Below are 15,282 nucleotides of genomic sequence, written 5' to 3'. Positions count from 1 at the left end.
AATATATTATACATGAATCAGCCCACGTACAGTTTGTGATCATATTGTATTTTGATTTACCTGAGAGGCACAACGAATTGAAGCCGCTGACATTGGGAACGGACCCGGCTCGTACGACGGCACCAATTAAATGCCTCCAACAGGTATAAACTTCACGAACCGCAGGGAACATTTTAATGTGGTAATTGGCCCTTTTCAAGGAAGCCACACCGGACTGGATGTAGAATCAGCTAATTACACTTTTTAGAATTCAGCCAAGTCGCATCGCCGCGCCATATTTCTCCTCGTTCCGAAACAGGTCATTAATTTGAGTCAGAGGAGGCAGGTCAGGTGTTACCGAGAGCATGCGGAATGTGTGATTTGCTGCTTTATATTCATCCCAAACTCTTTGTAGCCACACTTTTATTGTAGCGCGTTCCCGCTGTCCTTTGGGTCCGTCCCCGCGGGGAATCATTTGGAAACTAATTATTGTGCGTTTCTCATCCCACTCGCCGGCCGCCGCAGGCGATTCGGGAGGTTTTGACTCACAAGCTCCTTAAGAGACGTCGTCATCTCGCTCGTCATTCTGCTTTTAACACAAACAAGTTTGGTTCTGTCTCACGCACAGTGCAATTTCGAGAAGGGCAGCGGGAAAAAAATCGTGTTTAACATTCACAAACTAGACTCACTTTACCCCGCAGCACATATCAGCCACTACCCATCACACCCAAGATAGAGTGGGATCACTCACTACTCTCTTAAAGCCTGCACTTTTACTGTGCAATATACAGTAGTTGTCTGCAACTTAGTTGAGGCTGCATAGGTGACTGACGCAAAATGACATTTTAATTTAATTCCTCACTGTGGTGTGGCGGTGGTGTGGTTTAAACACCACACCCATCTTGGGTCTAGGTGACTGGGCCCGGGATCAAAGGTGGCTGTACACCTGTTGCTCGTCAGAGCAATCAATGAGCAACAGGTAGATCACCCTTCCACACACACACACATACACACACACACACACACACACACACACACACACACACACACACACACACACACACACACACACACACACACACACACACACACACACACACACACACACACACACACACACGGGGCTTCCATCTTGCCCACTCCCTAGAAAAAAAAAAACTGCTGTGTTTTTACCGTCACCGACTGCGTCTCTGTGTCGGAGGGCCGCACTCACCTGGGAAGATTAACTCGATTTAAGATTTAAGTTTTGAGATTTTTTTTCTGGAGCTTGAAAATTCGGCACAAAGTACAAAGGGGTCCCGAGTGTCGGAGCGTCATTAGGGGAATTTCAATCTGTTCTATTCTGCATTGTGAAATTGTGAGCAGAATTCAAACTTCGAACCAATAGGGCAGTTTATTGTATCTGAAACCAAAATGTTGAGTATTTAAAACATCTCCGAATTTACAGACACTATTGTGAGGTATTTCAAATATTCCCGTTCCAGATCCGGCGCAGGTTCAACACCAGCCTACGGAGTGAGAGGGCTCCATCCAAGCATCCTAACTAACATGTACCGATGTTCCCAAGCGCTACCTCCAATGCTACCTGAGAAAACAAACACGGATCAAACGGGAAAGGACCTGAGAACGCCGGGTTTCCACGAGCGGCATTCTCGCACTGCTCGGCTCAGTTCGCGGTCGGGGTTTCTCTGTATAACACCACATCTCATTAAGAGGAATGTCTCTCGGGGTCAGGGGGTAGTCCCCGAGAGGCTCCTGGTCGCACCGCCGGGCAATTAAGGAGAGAAAATGGAGCTCTGTGGGCTGCTGTCATCCCATTAGAATGCCGAGAATGGTAATGGGAAGAAATGGAGTAATAAGGGGGGATATGAAGTATGTATGACGGCGGCCGTGGAAATACATAGGAGATGTTGTTTTGGGGGTTTTATCCAAAAAAGTGCTTTAAGACCTTTAGAAACAATTATATTTCAGTTTTTCCTTTCTCCTGGGAAATGCTGTATCTCGTGTTACACCCGAAATCAGAAACATAAAGTGGAACAGCAGAGAGCCAGCCGAGGCTGCTATAATCCCGACACTGGAGACCCGTAAAAATAGACTAAAATACACGTTCCGGCTTTGAACGTCAGGTGTTTATTCTCGCCGAGGGGTAAAACAAACACACCGGATTAAGCCAACAGGATACGCCGCCTGGCACCGGGACGAAACCCACAAATTGATGCTTTCCAGTTGCCGTTCCCCACCCATCTCGGCCCTTTCAATCATGGCGATGTACTGTGAGGGGTGCTGGGCCCAGAGAACGGGTCAGGGGAGCGGCCCTCGTCCACATCCACTGCAGCATTTCCAGGCAACCTCTGTACACAGGCCATTGATTAGAGGGCTCAGCTCTGAGCCTGCGGTCTATCAGCGCTCAGGGACCGGTAATCAATTCTCTAATGCCGTTTAAACCTATTCACTTCAGCGCTGATCCACTCCGCACCATGCACAAACACACACACACGAGCACACACGCGGTGAACGTAACCCAGATGTCAGTCGTAAAAGCTCCCAAATATTAACTTAGAAAGTGGAGCAGCGATAGGGCACCGTCACCTAATGGCATTATCAAAACGAGCGCTGCTTTCCTGCGGGGGACTCTGGTTCCTGATTACCTTGCGATGGTGGACCCGGTCCGCGGTCCAAATCTGATCAACATAGCACCAGACGCGGGCACGGCCGGTCAGGAAGTCGGCCTCCGGGTCCCTTATCTCCGACGCCAGACTCTGCCTCTTTTTGTTTGTTTGTTTCTTTCTTTGTTTCTTTGTTACTTTTATTTACGAGGCGGCGATGTCGAGATAATCGGATCGGGCCTCGCCAGGGGCTTATATTGGAGGACGCACGGCGAAGGCACGGCGGCCACTCCGGCTTCCAATCTGATGCTCTTACCACCGGGATCAGCGCTGGAAATTGCTGCTTGAGATCTTGAACGGATCAGGGATCAGCGCGCACGGAATCTGCGGCGGCCCGGCTGAGCGGCTCTTTCCCCCGACGCGGTGCCGGCGAGACAGCGACACGAGCCAGCGTCCACCCAACGTCGATAAGTCTGCGTTTCCCTCCCCCGAACCCTGCTCGGACGAAATATAACATCTGACCTTCACCGAGACGTTGGACCTGATTAGACATCTGACCTACAGAAACATAAATGTCTGTTTTGGAGCTTTGTCTTAACGGAGAGCGGCGCCATTTTTTGAGAGCAAAGAGAACGAGATGCTCCCACTACCGTCAGACGGACATGGTGTACCGAATTGTGCATTATATCAGGGTTTTTTTTTATTCTGTATCAGTTTTTTTAAGAGACTAGAAACAGGAGGTTGGTCGCTTCCTTCTGGTAACCTGCTGCCGCCAACGTTAGGGCAATTGCAATTGCAAAAAGCAGTTCTTCAGAAAATGCAAATATACAAAGACCTTTGGTACTGTAGAGCAGGCTTCCTGTTTTCCAAAAGGAGATTTAATATGTTCTTCCGAAGCTTGAACCCCAATTTTGTTTGCATGTTTGTTTTGCTCCCTTACAGAAATGAAATGGTCGCTTCGATCTGCAATTTGTCCGTCGGTGGCTTTTAAATAAAGAGGCAGACAGACACTGGTTTTTACTTGTACTGGGGTCTGATCAGAGATGTGCTCAAGAGCGGCTCGCTGAGATGAGCAGTTTATTTTGGGGCGACAGAAATCCTACACGGTCGGTTTGACGTCTGGAGCGCGCTCAGGATAAGGCGAAACTAGTGACGCACGAACGACAGACGGGGTGTCGTGCCCGGGCCGAAAGCGACGGTGGGGGCAGCAGGAGTCCGAGGCTGACCGCAAGCACCTGCGTGTGTGTGTGTGAGGGTGAGCGCTGTGCTGAAATAAAGATATGCGACGGAGGCTATAAGATGTGGTGTTCTTCATTATGTGTGTGCATATATGTTTACGTGATGACATAGATGTAGATGTATTGTTACATTGTATTGTTGGTAAGTGTCTCGTCAGTAAAGCCGCTTCGCGTTGTTGTGCTATGAACGGTTGCAAATGAGGAGCAACGTCCAAGTGAGGCCCAGGTTGAAAAAAACGGCGAGCCTGTCCTCCGAGACGAAGACACGAACCTACAAACAGCCGGCTGTGGGCCGTTACGGAGCACAAACAGAGAGTCACTCACTTGGGCGTCTGCGTGTCGTCCAGGCGGTTTCCCAGCTGGAACTCGTGGGACTTGCTGCGGTGCAGCGCCGTGAAGCCCGGCAGCAGATGAATCAGCTTGCGGCTGGGCGGGGGCGGCGTTCCGGGGGCCTTCACCTTGTTCCGGCGGCGCATGGGCGGCGTGCCCGGCGGAGTCATGGTGTTGACCACCAGGGGAGTCCGAGGAGGCGTGTGGCCAAAATGCCTCTGCCGGGGGGACGGAGGCAACGAGCGGTGACCGGGGTCCAGGGAGGATGGGAAGAGGCCCGCCGCCGGGCTGTCAACCGTGAGCCGGTCGGCGTACAGGGCCGGGGCCAGGGCCTGGGGGCTCTGGCACACATTCTGGCTGTACTTGGACTGGACCTTGGGGCTTTGGGAGAGCTGGAAGCGGATCCACTGGCTGGCCTCGGGCTGGCAAACCGGGGTGTTCTCCTTGCCCGACTCGGAGGTGGGCCACTGGATGGACCAGTCCTGCTTGGCCTGGCTTCCTGTGATCGGGGGAAAAGAAGCCACCATGAAGGAAGAGCTGAGGCCGTGTGACCCGCGAGGGAAGCGCGGAGCGAGGGGTGAACCTGCTGCATAATGTCACATCCAATGCAAGACGATCTGATCCGGTGTCATTATCTGACGTGCCGATCCGCCCTCTGGATCTAGATGTTAACGGTAGGGACTCATTTCCGTCGGCGGGCTTTCAATTTTGAGCAGAAACAATTAAGCTTAATTAGAAGCGCTGAAAGAATAAATTCCGTTCGGCCTCATCCACTCTGGATTCATCACACGTGCACTGTTAGTCGGGCATGACATGGAGGGAGCGGCTGAAGCATGTTTCGCAGGGTTAGGAAATAAGCACGGACGGAAGCCAATAAGCAAGCAAAGCGCGAACCATTAAAGCCACCGACTTCCACCAAAGCCGAAATATCAAAGCAATGGAAAGGGATAAATCCACAAGCACAAAGAAAAGAGAGTCGGCGGCCAGAGGAGAGGGTGTTTGAACTCAGCCGACAATACTTTACCTCCATTACTGTGCAATTTATCCTCTTCAAGTTGTTCTTGTGGAAGAAACAAAGAAAGAAAAGAAATGTTTATTGATCGGGCAGAGACAGCTGAAACAGTCCATAGCATTCTACTTGTTATTCCATCTGAAGACCTGCATTGTGACTGTTCAGCAAAAATGTACGTATATATATATTTTAAAAAAAAAGAATGGCCCTGGCGAGGGCTCAATACACACCGTGTCGCACACATGGGCAAATACAGACAATATCGACTCCAAATGCACATCGGCAATTTGAAAACTTCCATGCACTGCCAAGACAATTTTCTAAAGGCAAATTTCTGTCAACAACCTTCTTTTTTTTTTTTTTTTGATTCACCATTTTATTTCCCCGCTACCGAAAAAAGTCTCCGCGGATCTATAAGCCTCAAAAAACACAAACTTCAAACACAATACCACACAAGTCACATCAAGTGAACTGGGAATAAAATGCCCTGGTGGAGCGAGGGAACTCGAAACAAGACGCCTTTTTCTTGCCCGATAAATCTTCCGAAGAAACCAAAGAACTGGTGCGACAGCCGTTCATCCGAAATTAATTTTCTGACCATATGAACGGATCGCCATTGTTTTCATACGGTTATGACCGGCCGGTGTGTGGAATCAGTGGATATAAGGCCGCCCCTCTGGGTTTGTTCGGTTCCTAAATTTGCGATGAAGCCCCGACAATAACAATCGCGGAGAGCGACAAATCGGAGTGTGACTTTAGTTATTATTTATTTTGGAGCCACCGACGATAATTTGACGTGTTACTGCACGTTACACATTCAGCCCGATATGTGAATTTGAGTATCACGTACGCTCGTGTCGTTGTGTCACAGAATATGGAGGACGCTCCAAATGACGTTTTTCAAAACCTATTTAATGACACTGTTCGAAAAATCGCACGAAACAAATATCAACATATCAGCCCGAGGAAATTCCCGCGACCGGGTGCGTACATCAAGTGGTCCCGCGTGGGGCCGCAACCCTAGGGTTGAGAACGACGGACGCCGATATGGGAGGAACGGCGATAAGCCGTCTCTGTGTGAGACGCCGGGTGTTGTTTGAGAGCCATTCCAGGTGTCGCTAAGCTTCTCCGTCGCCGCCGCTGAAATCCCGCTCCCAGATTGAAAAGCAGACAAATCCCTCCGTGCTGTCTGCTCGCGCCTCGGGGCTTAGAAATAAGACGGGAAATACGTTCCATTAGGAGTCCCATGTCGGTGTTTGTTCCTCTTGGTCATATCTTCATCTCAATAAAAGAGACGGGTTTTCGCCAAGCAACCGGCTGCCGCTGTAGCTCCAGGCCACAAGGTTCACAGATTGGATGTTATTTATATTATAACATTTATATTTTAGTACTTGTTGATCACATTAAGTTTGTTATATTTAACAATGTAATTGAATAAATCGTGATTTGTTCCATTTGATTTATTAGTGAAGCTGAATTTCCCCACAAATTACACGGGGAAACTGACAATTTCCCGCTTGCAGCCCTTTCCCGCGCTCGGTGCGGCCGATGGAATCGGTCCGGCGCGGACATTCGCGCCGGAGACGGGAACAATCTCCTCTGACGCGGAGCCGTTTCCGAGGCTCCCATTCGGGAAGCTCCGGCCCTTCCTCGGCTTTCCCGTCGTTCCCTCCGCCCCCCCAAGCACCGCGCTCGACTCCGCCGAAAGCGGTGGACGCCCCTCCCGGAACCGCGTCAAGATGCCGAAGAGCCCAATCTGGAACCGTCAAGGCCCATCCGCTAGCGGGAAGCACCAACAAGACACTCAAGAAAAGCGGCGAGACCTCATGCGAATCTCTCGGAGCAGAGAGACAACACACCAGTGTGTTGCGTCCTCGCGACCTTGAGCCATACCGCTCAAGATCACCGGGAGTGTAGTTCAAAGCAGTGCTTCCCAACTGATGGGAACCCAGGCTCATTTTTTCATGGGGGCCAACAAGCCACGTGCACGTCAGGCCACTCCTTCAAAATACACACACACACACATATATATTCAAGATTGAAGATATTGAAGAGGACTTAACATGGACTGTTCACACAGACACAGACAGGTGAGAAAGGCGAGGCAGCGTCTCTACCACCTCAGGCAGCTGAGGAAATTCCGGGTCTCGGTGAGGATCCTCAAGTCCTTCTACTCTGGAGCAGTGGAGAGCATCCTGACAGGCAACATCACTGCCTGGTTTGGGAACTGTACTGCCCAGGACAGGCGGGCCCTGCAGAGGGTGGTGCGTTCAGCTGAACGTACCACTGGAACTACCCTCCCCCCCTTGCAGGAGTTATACACCAGGAGGTGTAGTAGCAGAGCCCGTAGGATCATGAAGGATCCTCATCACCCCAACAACGGACTGTTTCAGCTGCTGCGGTCAGGCAAGCGCCTCCGCAGTCACGCAGCGAGAACAGAGAGACTGAGACGGAGTTTCTTCCCTCAAGCCATCAGAACTGTCAACGCTGACCTCACCAGGGGTCCTAACTGAGCCATGCACTAGGCTCCACTACCTACTGTACTGTATGTACCATACTGTACCGCATACTGTATCACTGTTCAGGGTTGTTCGTGATGCCGTATTGCTGCGCCGTACTGTTGTATACTGTGCTGTATTATCCCAAACACTACCTCACACTATTCACGTTCACATGCCACTTTAATTCACATGCCACTTTAAATGCACATATCTGTATATACATAGGCATATTACTTCAACCTATTCCATTTTATTTCGATTTATTTTTTATTGTATTTTATTCTATATATTTTTTATCTTATTCTATAAGTATTCCACTTACTGTATTACGTTTTAGGAGTCAGTTAGTCGGTCTATTAGAAAGGAATTTTCTACTTTTGTTTTTTATTTTATTTTTGTACTTTTTCCTAGGACTTATTGTGTGCTATCACCGGGTGCGTTGCATTACATTTCACTGCATATATGTATGGAAGTATGTATATGTATGTGACAAATAAAAAATCTTGAATCTTGAATCTTGAATATTTTGAAGGGTACCAAAATTTCCAATGCTGTGCTTTTATTTTGAAACGCCGCTGCCCAAACTGCGACGCGTATCTGTCCCGACCTCAATTGTTCATTTTGTGAAATACATTCTCACAAGAGTTCTCATCTCCAATTCTGAACAGTTATGGACAAACCGGGAAACGGTTTGACTGTTTCCACCACCAGGGGGCAGTGCGGCACCGGCTCTCCGGCTCCTTTGACGTCGTGTCGGGGTCCGCTTTCGATTTTTCACATTCAACCTGAAATGGCAGTTTTCTACATCCAGCGGGCCCTTCCAACAAACTTTACATGCTTCTAACCTAACCCCCCAAAGCAAGAAGGGGTGTGGTTACTCACGCCATGAGTAGCAACTGATACCGTTTTCTCACCAAAATGTAATGGGCAAAAATTGACACCTTGGCAGGAGAAATGCCGTCTTTTTTGTGGTGCATCACGTTCCACGTCACCGGCGGGGAGCAGGGGGGCGGTGCCCGGCGGGGAGCATGGGGGGTTCTACGCTGTGGTCCCCACGGTTAGCGGGTGTCCCCGGGTTTTTGGTGCAGGGGGGAAGCGGTCTGAGATGAAAGGATTCACATTACCAAGAGACTTTGAAAAGTGTAACTTTTGCCGCTAAATGCGTCGTTTGACCAAAGATGTACGACTGTGGCTGTGGGATCGATGTGATGAGTCGATAAAACAGGAACCAGCGCAGGGATCCTTTTGAAAATGACAACGTCCAAATAACCAGACTCGCAGCATGGAGTTATCGCCAGAGCGGAAACTGTCGGAAAAGAGACGACGAAACGCACTCGAGTCAGACTCGTGGGGCTTGGGCGCCGAGTAATGAGTCGATTTATTAAGCACAGCCGTATCCTAGCAACTGCTTCATCAAGACAGACTTTGGATTCCTCGCCTGACGGTGCCTTCACCTGGGTTTGACATCCAGCCGAGTGGGAAGCTCGGCGGCACCAACCGCTAGTTCTGTTCCCGATGCGCTCGCTCGCCGAGGCTCCCCAACCCCCCCCCCCCCCCCCCAAACCTTATCATAACGACTGTTGTATCACGTCCCTTTGTCCTTCATAAAGGAAGGAATTCAGCTTTAAGCATGTCCCGGCAGGATGCGCTGTTCTCCTGGGTTCAATGGCGGCGAAATGCCACCCGGGCGGGGTGGGCGTTCGACAGCAGCAGCGCTCCCTCTCTCCGGGTCCCGCTAACGAGGTAGCGGCCGGCGGCCCCCCAGGGCACTGAAAAGAAGATGGCCGCCCGCCCGGGGGCCAGTCAGCGTCGGCGCTTGTCTCTCTCCTTCTCCTCTCCTCTCTCCTCTCCTTTCCTCTCCTCTCCTCTGCTTTCCTCTCCTCTCCTCTCCTTTCCTCTCCTCTCCTCTCTGCCTTGTTTCCCTTCTACCCCTCCTCACTTTCCCTCTGACCTCCATCCCTCCACCTCTCCTACTCTTCTGTTCCTTGTTTATCTTTAGGTTCATTTTTATTTGAATTGGTTGATTTTCCTTTTATCGTCGGTGGAAAATGTTTCTATTTTCTAGTTTGTTTATAGATTTATTGTATACGACCACATTTCATTTTTATTACTTTGAGCCACTTTGGAGCTTATATGAATTATTTGTTATTTATAGTTTATCATAAGCTTTATTATTAGATGTCATATTTATATTGTTTATTGTTAACTGCTTCATTGTGTATTTCTAATTTTTCGATCCTCTAGTTAACTTTGAGCTTTACTGTATACCTGCCATTTTCCTTTTTATCTATCTATCTGTCTATCTATTTATCTGTCTATCTGTTTGTCTATCTATCTATCTATGTCTATCTATCTATCTATCTATCTGTCTGTCTATCTATCTATGTATCTATCTATCTATCTGTTTGTCTGTCTATCTATCTATCTATCTGTCTGTCTGTCTGTCTGTCTGTCTGTCTGTCTGTCTGTCTGTCTATCTATAACAGAAAGCACCCCAAAAAGTATGTGTGTTTGTATGTGTGTGTGTGTGTGTGTGTGTGTGTGTGTGTGTGTGTGTGTGTGTATGTGTGCGTGTGTGTGTGTGTGTGTGTGTGTGTGTGTGTGTGTGCATGTGTGTTCGTGTGTGTGCGTGTGTGTGTGCGCGTGTGTGTGTGTGTGTGTGTGTGCGTGTCGGTGTGGTGCAGAGCGCAAGGTGCCGATCGTCTTGTTTCCAGATCCTATGACTCATTCTCAGAGCGGCTCGCCAGACGCAGCACCATCAGCCTATAGAGTACAACACAAATTTGGGTTCCGTGCCATCAGATCAACACCACAGTGCGGCTCAGTGTGTGTGTGTGAGTGTGTGTGTGTGTGTGTGTGCGTGTGTGTGTGTGTGTGTGTGTGCGCGTGTGTGTGTGCGTGTGTGTGTGTGTGTGTGTGTTGGGGGGGTACATCGCTGGTATCCATCAACGTCATCCTGGTCCTATATCAGCGCACACTTCTTGACACTTGGTGACTCATTGAAATCACATTCCCTTCAGAAGGACCACACACACACACACACACACACACACACACACACACACACACACACACACACACACACACACACACACACACACACACACACACACACAGACACACACAGAAACACAGACACACACAGACACACAGACACACACACACACACACACACACACACACACACACACAGACACACACACACACACACAGACACACACAGACACACACACACAGACACACACAGAGACACACACACACACACACACACACAGACACACACACACACACAGACACACACACACAGACACACGCACACACACACACACACACGCACACACAGACACACACACACACACACACAGACACACACACACACACACAGACACACGCACACACAGACACACACACACACACACACCAGGCAGACCGCTCATTTACCATCAACAAGATAACTCATTAATAGAAAAGAAAAGTCCTCCACTCCTCCGCTCCCTGCTCCTCCGCTCCCTGCTCCTCCACTCCTCCACTCCTCCACTCCTCCGCTCCTCCGCTCCTCCACTCTGCGTGGGTGTACAAAGCTGCCTCCTCCCTTCCTGGGAAAATGTTACGGATTTTCACAAATAGAAAATACGTTGTTTTGTGTGAGAGCGAGCGATGGAGAGAGATAACGGCGATGTTTCACTTACTGTGTTCATTTTAGGCTATGCTTATCTGTTTGTTTATCTATCTATCCATCTATCTATCCATCTACCTATTTATTTCTTTTTACAGCAATGTTCAATATTATGTTCCATTTTTATTTTAGGCACTCTTGGCTCATTTGTAAATATATTCTTTGACTGCAACCTTTACTGTTTGCATTTGCGTTTTGCGTTTTCCATTTGCTTCGGCAATGTTTCCCCATGTTAATGCAGCCTTTTGAATTGAATTGAATTGAATGGAATTGAAAATTGAAAGAGAGAGGGGGAAGGAGAGAGCGGGGGAGAGCGAGAGAAAGAAAGGGAGACTTTCTGTGTCATTGTGGTACAATAACAATGTTCATCGTATTTGGCACATTATTTATTGATATATAATATAATTAATTGTGCTTTTATTTCTCAAGCCCTGAATGATCCGAGGCAGTTTGGCCAAAGGTTGCACACACGTCAAATTCTCACTTTTTAAAATTCTTTATTTAGGCACAGCTGTAGGATATATTTAAACTGTATATGTTTTTGTTTTCCCGTGCCTTTTCTTTTTCTCTCAGTCCAAAAAATAAGATCATGCTCGTTATGTGTGCTGTGTTTGTTGCATATCTTTAAATCTACAGACTTGTCGCGCAGGCATTTGAAATAGATCGGACGCTATTTTTAACGCTCGCCCGACAAACTGTAATCCTCTGGGACACCCTGGACACACCGACGATTATACATCCCAGCCGGACGGAAAGAAGAAGAAGAAGAAGAAGAAGAAGAAGAAGAAGAAGAAGAAGAGAAAAGAAAACGGTTCTCCGGACCTTTCTATTCTCCTGGATGTCAGTTTTTCTCACCTCCCTGCTTTTCTCTCTCACACATTTCGAGCCAAGGCCCCTGTTGGAGAGCCCATTAGTGACTGTGTTCAGAGAGAGCGAGGGAGGGAGGGAGAGAGAGAGAGAGCGAGAGAGCGAGAGAGGGAGACAGACAGAGAGAGAGCGAGGGAGGGAGACTAACAGACAGAGAGAGAGTGAGGGAGGGGGAGAGAGAGAGCGAGCGAGGGAGAGAGAGAGAGCGAGGGAGGGAGAGAGAGAGAGGGAGAGAGAGAGTGAGGGAGGGAGGGAGAGGGAGAGCGAGAGAGAGGGAGAGAGAGAGCGAGCGAGGGAGAGAGAGAGAGTGAGGGAGGGAGGGAGAGAGCGAGAGCGAGAGAGAGAGCGAGCGAGGGAGAGAGAGGGCGAGGGAGGGAGGGAGAGGGAGAGCGGGAGGGAGAGAGCGAGAGCGAGGGAGGGAGAAAGAGAGAGAGAGCGAGCGAGTGCGAGAGAGCGAGAGGGAGAGAGAGAGGGAGAGGGAGGGAGATAGACAGAGAGAGAGCGAGGGAGGGAGAGAGAGAGGGAGAGAGAGAGAGAGAGCGAGGGAGGGAGAGAGAGAGAGCGAGGGAGGGAGAGAGAGAGGGAGAGAGAGCAAGGGAGGGAGAGAGAGAGAGCGAGGGACGGGGGGGCTTCTGTTGTTCTGTGAGACGTGTAAAGACGGACACAACGGGAAACGCACCCAAAGCGTGAAGGGTCTCGAGCAGGAACCTCGTTCACTTGAAGGGCCCCTCAGTTCCGTCCCCAATCGGGACCCACTTCTGGGGCCGGGGCCCCCGGTCGGGGACGGGTTTGGGTCGTTGGGTGCGACTTAGCGTCTGTGCTCGCGCGAGGGGGACAGTGAAACCAAGATCCAAATGACGTCCTTCCAGGATCCAATGGTGCCGACATCTTGTAAAATGAATAACAGCGGCGGTTGGATATTTATCATTTCGCCGGGGACCCCCTGGAGCCCCTTGAGGGACCCCCTGGAGCCCCTTGAGGGACCCCTGGGGGGTGACCAGACCCCCATGTTGAGAACCACAGGTCTAGGCGCTGGCGAAAAAAAAAAAACAACAACCGGTCTCCGGAGACGCCCGGAGCCCGACCGCCCGCACAACCACAGCAGCGGCTCCCATGGCGTTGGCGGCCCCTCCCGGCCTGTCAGCGGGTGCAGCCGGGCGGGGGCCCGGGCGGGGGCCCGGGCAGCTGAGACGGCCTGACGGGCTCCGCTGGCGGAAGTCTGTCTGTCTGGCTGCCCCCCCCGCCCTGGACGTCATTCGCCCCCTAACCCCTCCAATCAAATCAGCCACACAGAAGGGCTGCCAGGGGGACGGCGAGCAGAGACAGACGGGCGGACAGACAGACAGACAGACAGGTTTGGCTGTTTTTAGGCGTAAGACTAGAAAAGGTTGACGGCTTTAAAAGGGTGATGAACTGTGTAGTTTTGCTGCATTTGTGTGTGTCTGTGTGCGTGCGTGTGCGTGGGTGTGTGTGTGTGTGTGTGTGTGTGTGTGTGTGTGTGCGTGCGTGCGTGCGTGCGTGCGTGCGTGCGTGCGTGCGTGCGTGCGTGCGTGCGTGCGTGTGTGTGTGTGTGAGAGAGAGAGGAGGGATTCGACTAGCTGCTTTCATTTGAAATGCTTTACTGCCCCCTTCTGGACAACGTTATAACTGCACCCGTTAGAAGTTATGTCGAGTAACACTAAACCCCAGGAGTGAATCCCATCCAGTGGTTCCGGGGGGACCCCCGGGGGTCCTTCAAAAGGTTGCACGGAGGTCCCCGGAAAAACTGATTTATAGTCGCCCTTCACAGTACAGTCTTCAGCTGCGACAGTAAGATTCCAGTAAAACAACCGTCATCGCCCACGACCTGGAGCGCGTGCACCCCGGAGCTGGAAAACAGTCTTCAAGTGTGTGACGCCGTGTTCAGGAGGCAGCTCGGTCCATCCCTGCCAGGTCAAAGCAAGATGGACCATGTTGTCACCGAATTACTAAACATGACAAATAGAATGAAAGGGAGAAAGGAAAGGAATGGAAAGGAAATGAAAATAAATGAAAATAACGGGAAGGGAATGAAAGGGAAGGAAGAGAAAGGAAAGGAAAGGAAAATATAGGAAGGGTAAAGAAAGGAAAGGAAAGGGAAGAAAAGGAAAGGAAAGGAAAGGAAAGGAAAGGAAAGGAAATGAATGGAAAGGAAAATAAAGGAAGGGTAAAGAAAGGAAAGGAAAAGGAAGGAAAGGAAATGAAAGGGAACGAAAGTGAAGGAAAGGAATGGAAATTAAAGGGAAGGGAAGAAAAGGAAAGAGAATGAAAGTGAAGGAATGGAAAGGAAAGAAAAGGAAAGGAAGTGAAAGGAAGGGGAAGGGAAGGAAAGGAAAGGAAAGGAAAGGGCAAGAAAGGAAAGGGAAGGAAAGGAAAATAAAGGGAAGGAAAAGAAAGGAAAGGAAAAGGTAGGAAAAGAAAGGAAAGGAAGGAAAGGAAGGGGAAGGAAAGGGAAGGAAAGGGCAAGAAAGGAAAGGAAAGGAAAATAAAGGAAAGGAAGGAAAAGAAAAGGGAAGGAAAGACAAATAAAGGGAAGGAAAAGAAAGGAAAGGAAGGAAAGGGAAGGGAACGAAAGCGAAGTAAAGCAAAGGAAAGAAAAGGAAAGGAATGGAAGGAAAGAAAGAAAATGACAGGAAAGGAAAGGAAAGGAAAATAAAGGAAGAGTAAAGAAATGAAAGGAAAGCAAGGAAAGGAAGGAAAGGGAAGCAAAGGAAAAGAAAGGGAATGAAAGTGAAAGAAAGGAATGGAAGGAAAGAAAGAAGAGGACAGGAAAGGAAATGAAAAGAAAGGGAAGGAAAGAAAGTGAAAGGAAGGAAAGGACAGGGCAAGAAAGGAAAGGAAAGGAAAGGAAAGGAAATTAACAGAAAGGAAAGGGGGAAAGGAAAGGAAAATAAAGGAAAGGAAGGGAAAGGAAAGGAAGGGAAGGGAAGGAAAGTGAAGTAAAGCAAAGGAAAGAAAAGGAAAGGAAATGGAAGGAAAGAGAAAATGACAGGAAAGGAAAGGAAAATAAAGGAAGGGTAAATAAATGAAAGGAAAGGGAAGTAAAGGAAAGGAA

General features: G+C 49.4%; 1 protein-coding gene across 1 annotated transcript in view; it reads right to left on the bottom strand.

Moving 5' to 3' along the window:
- Positions 1–15,282, bottom strand: part of ksr2 (kinase suppressor of ras 2) — a gene marked incomplete at both ends in the record, with an annotated part of 115,713 nt that overhangs the window by 85,852 nt on the left and 14,579 nt on the right. Inside the window, 2 exons of the mRNA XM_080003549.1 lie at positions 4,148–4,644; positions 5,176–5,213. Coding sequence (XP_079859675.1) covers positions 4,148–4,644; positions 5,176–5,213 — 535 coding nt within the window. The remainder of the gene's footprint in view (positions 1–4,147; positions 4,645–5,175; positions 5,214–15,282) is intronic.

The sequence above is a fragment of the Zeus faber genome (genome assembly GCF_960531495.2).
Source record: "Zeus faber genome assembly, chromosome: 7".
Classification (NCBI taxonomy): Eukaryota; Metazoa; Chordata; class Actinopteri; order Zeiformes; family Zeidae; genus Zeus; species Zeus faber.
Note: the sequence above shows the minus strand (reverse complement) of the source record. Positions and strands in the feature narration are given on the sequence as shown.